Here is a 14973-nt window from a genome sequence, read left to right on the forward strand (position 1 = left end):
GGATTTTTTCCATTACCTCCAAAGCTTTGTTCCTTCCATCCATCCATCCATTATCTGCACCGCTTATCCTCTGTAGGGTCACGGGGCTGCTGAAGCCCATTCCAGCTATCCTCGGGCAGTGGGCAGGGGACACCCTGAACTGGTTGCCAGCCAGTCGCAGGGCACACAGAGACAGACAACTCACTCGCTCATTCACACCTAGGGACAATTCGGACTGGCCAATTAACCTGTCATGCATGTTTTTGGAATGTGGGATGAAACCAGAGTGCCCGGAGGAAACCCACGCAAGCACGGGGAGAACATGCAAACTCCACACAGGAGGTCCGATCTCATGACCTAAGAACTGTTGCGCACACGCGTTAACCACTGCCTCACCGTGCTGCACCTTTGTTCCTGTTTAATGTAAATCTCAGGCCGAACAGCTCAACTCCAACGTCTTTTTTTTGGTTACCAGTCACAAACCAGATTTTTTACAAACACGAAAGAAAGTAATTTCTCTTCATTATAAATAAAAATTATTTTACAACAGTTATCATATGTATTTACTTAAGTAAAACAATAACACATAAATTAAAGAGATCGCAGGTTCGATTCCCGGCTCCTCTGTGTTATATGTCGAAGTATCCTTGGGCAAGACACTGAATCCATTAGCAGGTCGGCGCCTTGCATGGCTGCACGGCCGCTGTTGGTGTGTGAGTGTGTGTGTGAATGGGTAAGTGTGAAGCACATTGTAAATTGCTTTGGGAGGTCTTCATTGACTTGAAAAGCGCTATATAAATGCAGACCATTTACCCTTATGGTTTGAAAACGAACTTTTCTGTCACTATGCTCTAAAAATATTAGAACATCTTTAAAGGCGATCACGCAGCGCATACTCTCTCATACGTGTCACCATGACAACAGGGAACGCGTGACGTCTGACAATCGTCCCCTCCCGTTGGTCGGCTGCTGGCCCTTTAAACGCCAAGCGCCGTCCAGTTTCCATGACAACAACTTAAGACAAAACTCAATTCATTCCCCCTGAAGCTCCCACTACCACCGATTTGGCTCGCCTTGACACGTCGTTACATTCCCCACGGACGACTGGCAAGCATGTGGCAGTCTCTCACCTCGGAAACAACCGCAAGAAAGGAATTGAAACTTTTAATAATCGCTTTTTAGCGTCGGATTTAAAATGGCGACACCTGCTTGTTTCGTGCTCCCCGGACGACTTTTTCTAACAGGACCTTCATACCACTTCAAATAATTACTCTGTCAATAAAGCTAAATAACTTGCCAAGTCGAAACCCATGTAACATTTAATGGCGTGCAAAGGACAAAAATAACCACTTTTTAGAACAATCGTCACCAAGAGGAGCCACTTGGCTGTCATCGGATTACCATCCGACTTTTCGTATAACCCCTGGAAATAAATTTTAAAGGTGTTCAAAATGAGCAAAAGTGTAAAATCTGGCAATATACCTGAAGTGGAAGAGCACATATACACTAAGTACGAAATAAAGAAAAGACTTGGGAAAGGGGTAAGTAAATTCCTTATTGTTTACGTAGTAGACATGAACAAACCACGTAGTTTTCAACTGTACAAATATTTACCTTTTACTGTAGTTGGCATACATTCTTTTTTGTTACAATTTTACTCTTTATTCACTCCATTTTTTTCTCTTTTGGAGCGCAAAGGCTACCTTGTCTCGTATTACACAGTTGGTTAACCTGTTGCACACTTGACTTGTAGAGTGTAAATTAAAATAATTGGTAGTTAAATGCGTTGAATGTGGAAAACCCGGTTTTCTGTGAAATTTCCATGGAAATATTCATTCTAGCTGTGTTCTTTGAATATTTGATATAAGAGTGTTTTTTTTTCTTGTACAATGAAGTAAGGCTGCCCAACTTTGTTTTACTGTAATAAAAATGAATTTTTATTATTTATGTTGCTAGAAAGATCATGTAAAAATAGTTGTTTTAGACTTATTAGTTACCATTAGAATACTCAGAATGTACGTAGATTAGACGTGGGATTCTAGGATAAACATGTAATAAAAGACTAAGTGGAACAGTGTGTGCTATTTAGAGCCTCCTAGTGGAATTAACTTATTTCATTAAAACACCCCAATATGAGATAATAAAAACCAATTTGTATTGTTGCTATTTCACTTTTTTAATTGTATTTCGAAACATTTTGTTTTATCTTCTTTTAATGTGTTTTTATTTTTTTAATTTTGTAAAAGTAAATTCTTATTATTTTTTAAATTAGATAAAACCATTAAAAACATAATAATAAAAATGTACAAATATTCCATCCATCCATTATCTGCACCGCTTGTCCTCAGTAGGGGTCCATCCACAACCCAAAACTTAACACAAAGCGGTGGTGCGAAGTAGGGATTTTTTCCATTACCTCCAAAGCTTTGTTCCTTCCATCCATCCATCCATTATCTGCACCGCTTATCCTCTGTAGGGTCACGGGGGTGCTGGAGCCCATCCCAGCAATCATCGGGCATTGGGTAGGGGACACCCTGGACTAGTTGCCAGCCAATCGCAGGGCACACGGACACAGACAACTCACTCGCTCAGTCACACCTAGGGACAATTTGGACTGGCCAATTCACCTGAAATGCATACACCAATATTGATTAAATGAGCAAAAATACACGAAGTATAATATAAATTTGTTTTTATAAATAAATACTCGCATGTCACCGAAACCCCCCCAAAAGCCTGAGTAAGGCTTGGCAAAAATATGAGCGTAAAAATTGTGTGGTGTGATCGCTTGAGTCTTCGTAGTTTGTGTTCTTCTTTGTGCTTTTTAACTATCAATTTTGGGTGCACTATACAACTCAGCAATATCTGGTGGTCAAATACTACACACTGTCCTTTTTATAAGATAAAAATAAGATTACAAAAAAGAATATTGGGAGATATTTTTACAAGCTAATGCTTATTGACTGGCCTAAATTGTAATTGCTTTGTAAGTAGAGTGCATTGACATTGAGCAGAAATGTGCTAAAATAAGAATAAAGAATAATATATGAATATATATTTTTTACAGTTTTGCATGCATGTTTAGGGTGGTCATGTTTTTTTTTTTAGCCTAGCAGGGCAACAGGATAAAGAGTGGGTGGCCGGAAAATAGGTAGTCCTTCATAATGTTGCCTGTAATGTCCTCCAGACCGGGCAGAGAGCGGTACATGATTTTCTGGGCTGTGTTAATCCATCTCTGTAAGGTTCTCCTGTCTGCTGCAGTGCACCCAGCATACCACACCATTGCCCACTTTTAAGTCTTTACAAACATGCTAAAAGAATTGTCTTCCATTTTGTTTTTGGTCATAATAAGACCTGTTTTATAACATTTAGGTAGCTAGAAACATGTTAAAAATAGTTTTCCTTTCAGTTATCATCTTTAATCAAAGTATTGGGTTGTTTTAAAACATAAATGTGCAGTTGTAAAAATAAACTAAAGGAAAGAATGAGGTAAAAATGACTCCAAATGACTTAATGCCTCCATTTTTTTATGTGGCAGGCATATGGCATCGTTTGGAAGGCAGTGGACAGACAAACAGGTGAGATTGTGGCGGTGAAGAAGATTTTCGATGCCTTCAGGAACAGGACAGATGCTCAGGTGAAACATTTTAGGAATAGTAATTGTAATTTACTTAGGCAGTCATCACTAAATCCTGGATGCTTGAGTGCCTCCAGTTTGATTGTATTTTGAATATTTCAATTTTTTCAATTGTATTCCTTAATATTTTGTTTTAAGTTACTCATTTTTATGTGATTTTCTTGTTTTTTTATTTCGATTTTTTTTTTTTCATTTTTTAAAAATTATATGAAACAATTAAAAACATAATAATAAAGATTAAACAATATTATTTTCTTTAATTGTATTTATTTTTTATTATGTTGTTCTTGTTTTATTTTATTTTCACTTATTTAGTTTTATTTTATCTTTTACTTTTTTATTATTAAAAAAAGTTTTCAACTAATAATAATAATTTAAAAATACAATTCCGATCAAAGGTTTCAGGTCGCTTGGAAATTTCCTTTCTTTGACTAAAGCAAAGTTTGAAGAATACAATTATTATTTTCAAATAATCATCAATATTTCTAACCTTCTTAATGTCTTGACTATGCTCTCTATTTTGGAACCCATTCGAAAAATAAAAAAGAATTACTATTCACGAAAAAGACAACTTGGTAAACCCAAAATTTTTGAACGGTAGTGTATATTTTTTATATTTAAGTAATTAAATTTTTTATTGTGTTTTACTTATTTTTACTTTATTTTTCATTGTTTTATTTGAATGTATTCATTCGTTACTTTTTAAAATTCACATTGTAATGACTATGTTATTTCTTTGACAGCGGACTTTCCGAGAAGTCATGTTCCTGCAGGTAAACATGAACAAAATAAAAATGAATGAAATTTTGCCTTACTGAAACCCATGCAAAAATAATTTTGTGATATTTTTTTTCTTGCCATTGAGATCAAACGCAAAATACTCTGCGGGTACTTTTGAAGATTTTTCCTAAACCTGCCTTTGTTATGTGTGCAGGAATTTGGAGATCACCCCAACGTGGTCAAGCTGCAAAATGTCATCCAGGCCCAAAACGACAAAGACATTTATCTGGTCTTTGAGTACATGGGTGAGATAATGAGAATCTTCTCTAAGGGTTTTTTCTCCTCCCACAAAAATGGCAAAAAAGAGCTCTCTTCCAGACAGTGACCTGCACGCCGTGATAAAGAAAGGAACGCTGCTAAAGGATATACACAAGCGTTACGTTATGTACCAGTTGCTAAAGGCTGTCAAATATCTGCACTCCGGGAATGTCATCCATCGGGATCAGAAGGTACAATTAGTTTGTCAGTCCTTTTAGGTTCAAGAGGGATTCCAACCTCTAGACCCAAAAGTCATTATTTTGCACTTCTTGTGTATTTTTGTTCCTAAAATGTCTTTAAAAATCATATTTTTAAATGTACTAATTTATTTAGAGGAATTTTGATGAGGGATGCAGGCCCCTTTCTCCATTGGAACCAATAACAAGGCATGTCCAAACTACGGCCAGGGTGCTATTTATAGCCTGCAACACGTACTTTTTGCTCCTTAAAATGTGTTGTATATTTTTCTTCCCTTTTTTATCAAACAATGGAAATGTTTTTATTTCCATATATTTTATAATGCGATTAAAAAAAAGTGGCGGCTTAGTTAATAAAGTTAATCTACCCCCCAAAATTTCAAAATGCATAGGTAAATTAAAAATAAATTAATAAGTTGATTCAAAAACATTGAACACCTAAAAGAGAACATTTAAATGCTAATTAATTATTTACTTTATCATTTACTTTTTTATTGATTTTTTTTAGTTTTGAACGTAACACATTTTTAAAAAACAAAATTGACAAAAAAAGAAAAAATCTACACAAACTTTCAAATGTATTTGGGTTTCATAACGAAACTAAAATCCCCCCCCCCCCCCTTTATTATCCATCCATCCATTTTCTGCACCGCTTATCCTCAGTAGGGTCACTGGGGTGCCTGAGCCCATCCCAGCTACCTTCGGGCAGTGGGCTGGGGAAACCCTAAAAATAGTTGCCAGCCAGTCGCAGGGCACACAGGGCCAGACACCTCAGGGCACTCAGGGCCAGACACCTCACTCATTCACAGCTAGGGACAATTTGGACTGGCCAATCAACCTGACATGCATGTTTTTGGAATGTGGGAGGAAACGGGGTGCCCGGAGGAAACCCACCAAAGCATGGGGAGAACATGCAAACTCCACACAGGAAGGTTCGATCTCATGACCTCAGAACTGTGCCACACAAGCGCTAACCACTGCACCACCGTTTTTTATTTTATTCTTCCCAGCCTTCCAACGTGCTGGTGGACTCAGACTGTGTGGTGAAGCTTTGCGACTTCGGCCTAGCCCGATCACTCAACCAGAACCAAGACGACGACGGCAACCCGACCCTGACAGAGTACGTGGCCACCAGGTGGTACCGAGCCCCAGAGATCCTGCTGGGGTCCCCAAGGTACAACATGAACTTACAGAGAGACTCGAGAAAAGGCCCCAAAAATGAGGAGTGCTGTTTGAAAGGTACACCAAGGGCGTGGACATGTGGAGCCTGGGTTGCATCCTGGGAGAGATGTTGCTAGGAAAGGCTTTGTTTCCTGGCTCATCCACCATCAATCAGATCGAGAAGATAATGAGCGCCATTCCTCACCCGTGCCCGGAAGGTGAACGATAAGCCATGCAAAAATGTCACTTATGAGAATGTTAAAAAAAGAAATTATTCATTTCTACATATATTATAGATGTCCTTGCTGTCAAGTCTGAAATTGGGTCATCGGTACTTAAGAGAATATCTCAGAGGTGAGCTCCTGCACCACCTTGTGTCTATTTGTGCAAGACCTGAGTTTTTTCCCTCCTGCCTATGTTTGCCTTTCAAGCTTCATGTATTTAGTCCTCCTATTTTGTTCCTTCTGGGCCTACCTTGCAATTAATTATCCCTGATCGCATATTGCTGCAAGCAGTGGACCGGTAAAGCGCAGTTTTGTTAGGTCAGATGGCATGACTTTCTTGCATTTTTTTTGTTTTGTACCGCTGAAAAAGCCATTGAGGCCCGCCTAAAATGGACTGCTATGTGTTTGCTGTTCCATTATTCCCAGTTATTTTTGATGAGAGCAGGGGCTGAAAAAGATCATTTGTGTCATGTGTGGCGACTCTATATTTATCTGTTCTTTAGTACCCATGCGCCTGCAATCCTTTATCCCTTGTCAACTATTGCTGCGAGCAGGGGCCGGCAGAGCTAATGTTGAAAATGGGGGAGGGATGATAATTAAGCAGATTTGCCATGTGTAGGGGGTTTCTGGTCCCCATTAATTGTGACAAAAAAGGGATTCCAGTAGTTCCTGTTTAATAATCCCTGTTTTCATGGTCAGGCCGCAGGTTCTTCTAGATAACCTTCTGCAGTCAGTACCCGCTGACGCTTTGGACCTGCTAAAGAATTTGCTGGTTTTCAACCCCGACAAGAGGCTGACTGCAGAAAAAGCCCTTCAGCATCCTTATGTGTCCAGGTATTCGCAAAATACATGGAGATTTATTATTTTATCAAATAATTGTCCAATGCTTTTTTTCCTCTGTAATCCACATCCAGAAAAAAACAAAAACGCAAGGGCTGTAGCTCGTTATCATAATCGTGCGATTTATGTTTCTTCTTTGAGGTTTCACAACCCGGGAAAAGAGCCGTCTCTCAACCATGATGTAGTTCTGCCGTTGGATGATGACGTTCAGTTATCAGTGGAGCAGTACCGAAGCAAGCTGTACGAGGTACAAACCAGACTTTTTGTAAAATATTGTTTTTTTCATTTGGGTAAATACATTTATTAATTTATTATTTGAATACATATTTAATTATCATACAAATGTTTGACTAATTTATGATTATGGTGTTTATTTAATTATAGATATGTTTCTATATTTTATAGATGGATGAAGAAATAAATAAATGTTTTATATATATTTTTTTGAATTATTTCTAACTTGTTTTTATGTAGCTACTGTATTTTCCGGACCACAAGCGTGTACTGGATTATAAGATGTACCTTCAAAAATTGACTTTTGCAAAAAATATTTTACAAAAGCCGCATGGAATAAAACTTCTTTAAGACAGAAGATTGCGAAAAAAAGTCAGATTAAAAAAAAAATATTTCAAATAACATAAAAAAACAGTTTCACCGCTAAAATGAAACAATTTTTCTTAGTTACCGTAAGTCGTAGCATCTCATTGAAATTATCCACTTTCGGTATGTAAGGCGTACTGGGTTACAATAAGCACTTTAAAGTCTTGCAAATTTTTGTTTTTAGGAGCACATTATAATCCAGAAAATATGCTACTTAATTTATTTTATGTATTCATTTGGACATTTATTCATATATTATGATTTTAAAATAATAATATTGAAATATACCAACACACTCTATGGTAAAGTATAAATAAGACATAAAAATACAAATATAAAAGTGGTAAAAAATGATACTTAAAAAAACTCCTATTAAAGGGAAGTTTTTTAAGAATACTCATAGGTTGAGAAATGTGCATTTATTTTTACATAACATGAGCTTCACCTAGAGCAGGGGTCGGGAACCTTTTTGACTCAAAAAGCCATAAAAGCAAATTATATTAATTTTATTTTGGGAAAGAGCCACACCAGCACATCATTCTTTTTTATTTTAAGTATCATTTTCTTCTTTTTATATACTTGTTATCTGCTTAGAGGTAGTACAGTGAAATATTTGACATAACTTCATTTTCAAACATTTTCGACGGACGTGTGCCTCTGAACATTTTTATAAATAAAAGTATACCTTTGTTCAAAAAGGGTTGAGAAACACAGAGTTATCCAATTAAAATGTATATCCATGTTGTATATTTGGACTGGTGTAAAATGACAGCTCTGTCGGATATTAAAAAAATGTTGTGAGAGTCATTAATCTTTGTGTGGCACACTGATTTACAAGGAAATTTGAAAGTGGCACTCCACACCAAAAAGGTTGCTGACCCCTGCTTTAAACAAACAAATAATCTCTCTCATTTTTGGTGATAAGATTTATTAAACCAAAACAAAAATTTGCGCATATGATGGGTTGGAAAATTCAAAATGCTTATGAACTCCTCAAAATTTAATCATGATGCCTCCTTGCAGATGATTCGAGAGAAGAAAAGCCATCAGGGCATGCTGCGTCTCATTCAACCCACCACCGGCAGTGATAAACTCGGCCACAAAGACAGAGGAGACGAGAAGCAAGACGAAAAGACCGAAAATGAAAATCCACCAAATGCGGAGAATGCATCGCCGCCAACTCCACCTCCGGAAGACAAGACAGATCCTTCGGAGAACCCTCATCGGGTTTTATGCACTTATAACCCCATCACTCACACACCAAGTAATATATTATAAGCCAGTAGCATTATAAAACAAGAAAACTCAATTGCAGGTTTGATTGTCTTTATCCAGACGGTTTTGCTCATCCATCTGTAATTGGAACAAGAGTTGTAAGACAGAGGTGCAGCAGTGCCACCACGTCGCCGACAGAGGGGGTTGGAGATAACACGGTAAGTTTACTGAAGTTGTGCAATGGTTCTCATATTGATTTCATGACATATAATAAATGCATTGTTTATATCAAGAAAGATTGTATTATTTTAACGTACGTAAACACAATTAGATTGAAATAACAATTAAAAGTTTATATGTGCAAACAAATATAGAATAAAAACATTTATTGTCCCAAGGTAACTTTAAAATAGAGTAAGATGAGATTTTTTTTACTACAAAAATCAGTTGCAGTATCATATAATTAGGAAATGACAATATCCTTTGCTTTTCTTTCTCATTTTACTATATTTTGACATGTTTTTATCGTAAAATATGACATAATACTTGAATAATAACATAAAACAGGAGAAATTAAAATCTGTTTTTTTTTTTTTGCTGCTCATAAGAATTATTTCTTTTCTTTTTTACTTTAATGAATTATACAGAAAGTAAGAATTATTTTAAAAAATCCTTACAGTTACAGAAAAATGTCTGTTAATTGTCAGTAAAAAATATTCTTACTTTAATAGAAAACAATGTTTCAAAATATAGTAAGACAATATTCATTTTTTAAAACTACGATAGTGAGTTAAAAACATCCTAAACTTACAGAAAAATATCTGTTATTTGTCAGTAGAATATTGTTTTCTTAATTTAATTGAAAAAAAAGTTTGAAAACATAGTATTATAATATTATTTAAGATTATTATTATTATTGTCGGGAGTGAATTAAAATGTTCTTAAATCAAAAAAAATAACAATACAATATAATCTGCCAATAAGGCAGTAAAGTTTCAACAGGTGAGTGTAAGGGCTTTAGTGAAAATCCATTAATATTATTTTAAGTATTACATTTAAAATTACTTTTCAAGCAAAACCATTAATTGCATGTGCAATACTTGTATATAATAATTATTTCATTCATTTGAAATTACTTTCTCTTTACTTAATTATGATTTTATTCACGTACCTCCATTTTAGAACCACAGTTTTATTGTGAACCCAAACATGTTCCATGTTGGATTTTTTTGCCCTAAGATTTCTTCTTTTCCCAAAGTCCATGGACCAAATAATCAAGCGGGGTCGCTCCGCCCCAGCAAACCCCAACCGTGCCTTCTCTCTGACGCTCACTCATGCACACAACAACCCCCTGGTACGCAAGAACGAATCCCCCCCGGTGAGCGAGACCCCGTTTATTTTTGTTCAACACAGTAGACCATTTTTAAATGTTCTTGGTCCCGTGCAGCACCAGCGCTCGAGCTCTCAGGCTCGCAACGAAAGACCAGCCCAGCGCTTTAGCAAAAAGGTCTTCCAAGAAAACTGCAACGTGTCGGCAGCCGGCGATCCGCGAGCCAAACTGGGAAGCTACTGCCAGACGTATGGAACCATCAGCAAGACGGAGTTGGATAACCTGCTTCGGCGCGAGAACACCAGCAGTAGCGTGTAATGCAGGGGTCCCCAAACTTTCTTGTGAGGGCCATATAACTTTTCCCTTCTTTGATAAGGGGCTGGGATCAGTTTGTACCAAGGGACTATTGCAGGAATGCCTAAAGTCTAAAGCCACAATCAAATAATCCTTCTGGATTCTTCACAGAACAAGTCAGACCGAAAATAAATGATAACACTATTAAAGCTCCGGTGTGTAATATTTGATCATCAGATGACACTGTACTACTGTCCAATGCGAATGAAAACCAGTGCCAAGGAGCACAGCGTAGCAGCAAGATGCCAGACAAACATGTTGGCGACCTCTAGGTAGGGATTCCACTATGTAAAAGAAATACAAGTTTTTTGACAAATTATTTTTTATAAAAATTGATATATCGTGTATTTTATCCCAGTATTCAAATCCAGGATTTTTTGTCCACTGAAAGTTTTTTGCACTAAATATTATACACTGTGCCGTTAATTTAAATTAATAAATTAAAATACTAATAACTAAAAAACTAATAAGTTAGTGCGAAAAGGCAGTACAGTTTATCTCATTATCACACTTTTTTGTCACCGTACCATAAGTGAATGTCTATTTTTTTTTTTTGCACGTTTCACATGTCACAATGACAATAAAATGTTTTCCATCTATTCTAGTGTTTGTCAACTGGAAAGTGGGTCGCAGATCTGTTTTTAGTTTATCTTGGGCCTTTGCCCTGGCAAGATAATGCTCAGAAGAACAAAAAAAATGAAAGGTTAATTACAATAATGACCTGCTCAATCTCTTCTTCCTCTGTTCAGTCAATCCGACCCTTCCTAATTGTGTTTGAGAGGCACCACATCTTATTTATTTTATTGTGTTTTGTTTGTTTTATTTCCCTTTTCTGCCCATAACATTGTTTCCCAATAGATAAGGAAAAGTGGAAAACAGTGACAATGATTAAGTTGGAGAAGGAAATTATATGAAAATATTGTACCAATATCTGCCATTAAAGCGCTGCTTTAAAGTACAGTAAATGGTTTAAAATAACCTTATATTTCTAGCATCTTTATCAGTATATTGGTCTTTATCTACACAATTAACTAGTTATTGTTGTTTAAGGTACATGCTTTTTAAAAATATTTTGGGTACAATCTTCTTTTAGTGTGGAGCTATTTTAAAACAGTTTTAGGGAGTAGCTTGTATGCGATGTAGGCTTATATGCGAGTATATACGGTCCTTGAAGTATATTTGCTGATTTTTTTCTATCACTGCTTTAAACTGCACAATCCTTTCATTTGATGAATTTGAGAAGTGGAATTGTATTTCTTACAGCACCTGGTATTCCTAGGCAGTCTTCCATCCAAGTACTAACCTGGCTCTGTTTAACTTCCGAGATTGGGTGTTCTCAGGGTAGTGTGGTGGTTAGCGCGCAGCCCCACGGAGCAGGGGTCCAGGGTTAGATTCCAGCTATCACAGCCTCCCCGTGTGGAGTTTGCACATTCTCCCCGTACTTGCGTGGCTATCTGTCGGGCACTTCGGTTTCCACCTACATTCCAAAATTATACATTCAGGGTAATTTGTGAGTCCGAATTGCCCCTAGGTGTGCATGAGCAAGTGAGTTGTCTGTCTCTGTGTGCCTTGTGACTGGCTTGTTATTTGGGTGGAATTGGGGTCCTCAAGTCAGACCAGTTGAGAACCTCTGTTCTATTCTATTCCAACCATTGTAAGGCAGAAATTTGCTGTAACTAACAACAAAATTAACAGTGATTTCTGGTATGATGACTAAAGATGGTATGATAATGAGATACAACCCAATGTCTTTTCCAATGTCTTTATCACTTGTAGTGCACCACCGTGACCCGGGTTCGCATCCCGTTAAAACTGAAAACGCACACTCTGACTTTAATATGAAGGTATAATCAACAGAGACATCAAATATTAAAAGGAGTGCTCAAATTTGATTTAAATGTTACAATCATGAGCAATGTTGTATTAGCACATCAGATTAACATTTTAATAAAGCAAAGAGAAACTGAAACAAAACTCCCTAGATCTGAGTTTGGTTTTAGTTAGAAAAAAATATTCGTTAAAATGCTCTCCAGTATTGTTCAGGGAGTTGGACCAAATATATATAGGCAGGCAATATATGGCCCACGAGAGGTAGTTTGGGGACCACTAGTGTAATATCTAGCCAAACAACATATTTGAAAAGATCTTGCTTGTGTATTAACTGATGTTGTTTTCTTTTTGTGAGAAAAGGAAACAACTTCCTTTTGTTGCTCAAAATTAGAATTCCCGAAAACTCTGTATTCAAGATGAAAACTGGAAATTGTTTTACTAGAAGTTTGTCTTGGTGACCTAAAGGCTTAAATACAAAGACAACTGAATTTCAGCCACTGAGCCTTTTTTGAGATAAACAAAAGCTTTTTGTTAATTTGCATTCATTAAATGTTAGAATTTAATAAAAATCAAGATTAATTACATCCATCCATCCATTATCTGCACCGCTTATCCTCAGTAGGGTCGCGGGGGTGCTGGAGCCCATCCCAGCTATCTTCGGGCAGTGGACACCCTGAACTGGTTGCCAGCCAGTCGCAGGGCACACAGAGACGGACAACTCACTCGCTCATTCACACCTAGGGACAATTTGGACTGGCCAATTAACCTGACATGCATGTTTTTGGAATGTGGGAGGAAACCGGAGTGCCTGGAATAAACCCACGCAAGCAAGGGGAGAACATGCAAATTTCACACAGGAAGGTTCGATCTCATGACCTCAGAACTGTGCCGCACATGCGCTAATCACTGCGCCGCCGTGCTGCCCCATTAATTACATCCATTCCACGCCAATTTTAATCCATGGACTTTTTTTGAGGAGAGGATAAAATTTCCTCTCGAGTTTCCTTATAATTGTGACCAAGCTTTCGAGGCCTCCATAGACGAATAGAACATCAACTTTACTTTTAATTAATGTTGTTTGAAGAAAACAGTTGGACCCTTTGTTGCTATATTATGTAAGTTAGCCATAAAGCTTTCATTATGTATTAAAACATATTTTCAAACCTTTTGAAATGCAGAAAAAAAAAGTTTGAACCGTTATTTCTATTGTTTGTAAGTTTTCCACTGTAATAAACGTGTTGTATTTATCAGACAAAATATTTAAAAACCTGTTTAAACGCTAAAAACAGTTCTTTTTTTGCTTTTGTGTGAAAGTTCGCCATGATAGTAAGCTTTCTATATTTTATATTTTATATACCTGTTTAAACCTATCAAAATTCTTTAAACAATTGTTGGACCATTTATTTTTCTAGTGTGAGAGTTAGCGGTGATGTGCTTATAGAATTAATTCTTTTTAAAAATATTTTCAACCTATTATGCTGATAAAAAAGTCAACGCCTTTATTGTGTGAAGGTCAGCTTTTCCAATAAGCTTTGGTTACTTTTGATTTAAAACAATTTTTTTAAACCCATTAAAATACTAAAACAATTACATCTGCTGTGGTTGAGTTAAATCGTGATGTGAAGCTAAGTTATGCTTTTTAAAACATTTTACCTTCAAATTTAATTGTTTCTTTGCTCTGCACCCGGAGATTCGATCTGCAACCTCAGTGGAACTGTTTAAATCTGGTCTTAAAACAAACTTCTATTCTATAATTTATGAATGACCTACATTTCATGGTGACAATATCTGTGTCGTATTTGTCATTGCAACATCCATTGCAGCCTGGTCATCTTAGAAGGGGGGTTACCTCATGCATACCTGTCAACCTCTACGGCTCCATGCCCTTACAAACTGTCTAATTTTCCCTTACAAAATACAAAATAATCTTACACCATATTCTTTTTTCTAACGTGTTTATTTATGTAGTTTAACATGTTATATTGCACAATTGTTTCATTATATAATATACTGGACTGTCTCAGAAAATTAGAATATTGTGATAAAGTTCTTTATTTTCTGTAATGCAATTAAAAAAAAAAAGTCATACATTCTGGATTCATTACACATCAACTGAACTATTTCAAGCCTTTTGTTATTTTAATATTGCTAAATTTGGCTTTCAGCTTAAGAAAACTCAAAAATCCTATCTCAAAATATTAGAATATCATGAAAAAGTATACAAGTAGGCTATTCAACTAATCACCTGAATCATCTAATTAACTCGAAACACCTTGCGAGGGTTTCCTGAGCCTTAAAAACACTCAGCTTGGTTCAGTAAACTAAATCACTGCTGATCTGACTGCTGTCCAGAGGACCATCATTGATACCCTCCATCAGGAGGGTAAGACACAAAAAGAAATTTCTCAAAGAGCAGGCTGTTCACAGAGTGCAATTTCAAAGCATATCCACAAAAAGTCTGTTGGAAGGGAAAAATGTGGCCGGAAACGCTGCACAACCAAGAGAGATGACCGCAGCCTTAACAAAATTGTGAAGAAGAGCCGCTTCCAGAATTTGAGGGAGCTTCAA

General features: G+C 36.6%; 1 protein-coding gene across 1 annotated transcript; it reads left to right on the top strand.

Annotated features, from left to right (window-relative positions):
- The first annotated feature begins 975 nt into the window (after positions 1-975).
- On the top strand, positions 976-12898 carry mapk15 (mitogen-activated protein kinase 15). Its single transcript, XM_088328782.1, has 14 exons — positions 976-1520; positions 3518-3616; positions 4360-4389; positions 4551-4641; positions 4715-4845; positions 5862-6025; positions 6091-6230; positions 6309-6366; positions 6936-7070; positions 7218-7323; positions 8700-8940; positions 9012-9109; positions 10150-10269; positions 10339-12898. Exons 1-14 carry the CDS (start codon positions 1431-1433, stop codon positions 10537-10539), a joined length of 1704 nt encoding a protein of 567 aa, XP_088184908.1. The 5' UTR covers positions 976-1430; the 3' UTR covers positions 10540-12898.
- The last annotated feature ends 2075 nt before the right edge of the window (positions 12899-14973 follow it).

The sequence above is a fragment of the Urocampus carinirostris genome, chromosome 2, assembly GCF_059441175.1.
Source record: "Urocampus carinirostris isolate Australia breed hairy pipefish chromosome 2, RoL_Ucar_1.0, whole genome shotgun sequence".
Taxonomy (NCBI): domain Eukaryota; kingdom Metazoa; phylum Chordata; class Actinopteri; order Syngnathiformes; family Syngnathidae; genus Urocampus; species Urocampus carinirostris.

Coding starts and splice junctions, on each gene's coding strand:
- mapk15 (XM_088328782.1), top strand. CDS start 1,431: ATGAGCAAAAGTGTAAAATCTGGCAATATACCTGAAGTGGAAGAGCAC. Junction 7,071..7,217: donor CAGCATCCTTATGTGTCCAG/GTATTCGCAAAA, acceptor TTCTTCTTTGAG/GTTTCACAACCCGGGAAAAG. Junction 7,324..8,699: donor ACCGAAGCAAGCTGTACGAG/GTACAAACCAGA, acceptor GCCTCCTTGCAG/ATGATTCGAGAGAAGAAAAG.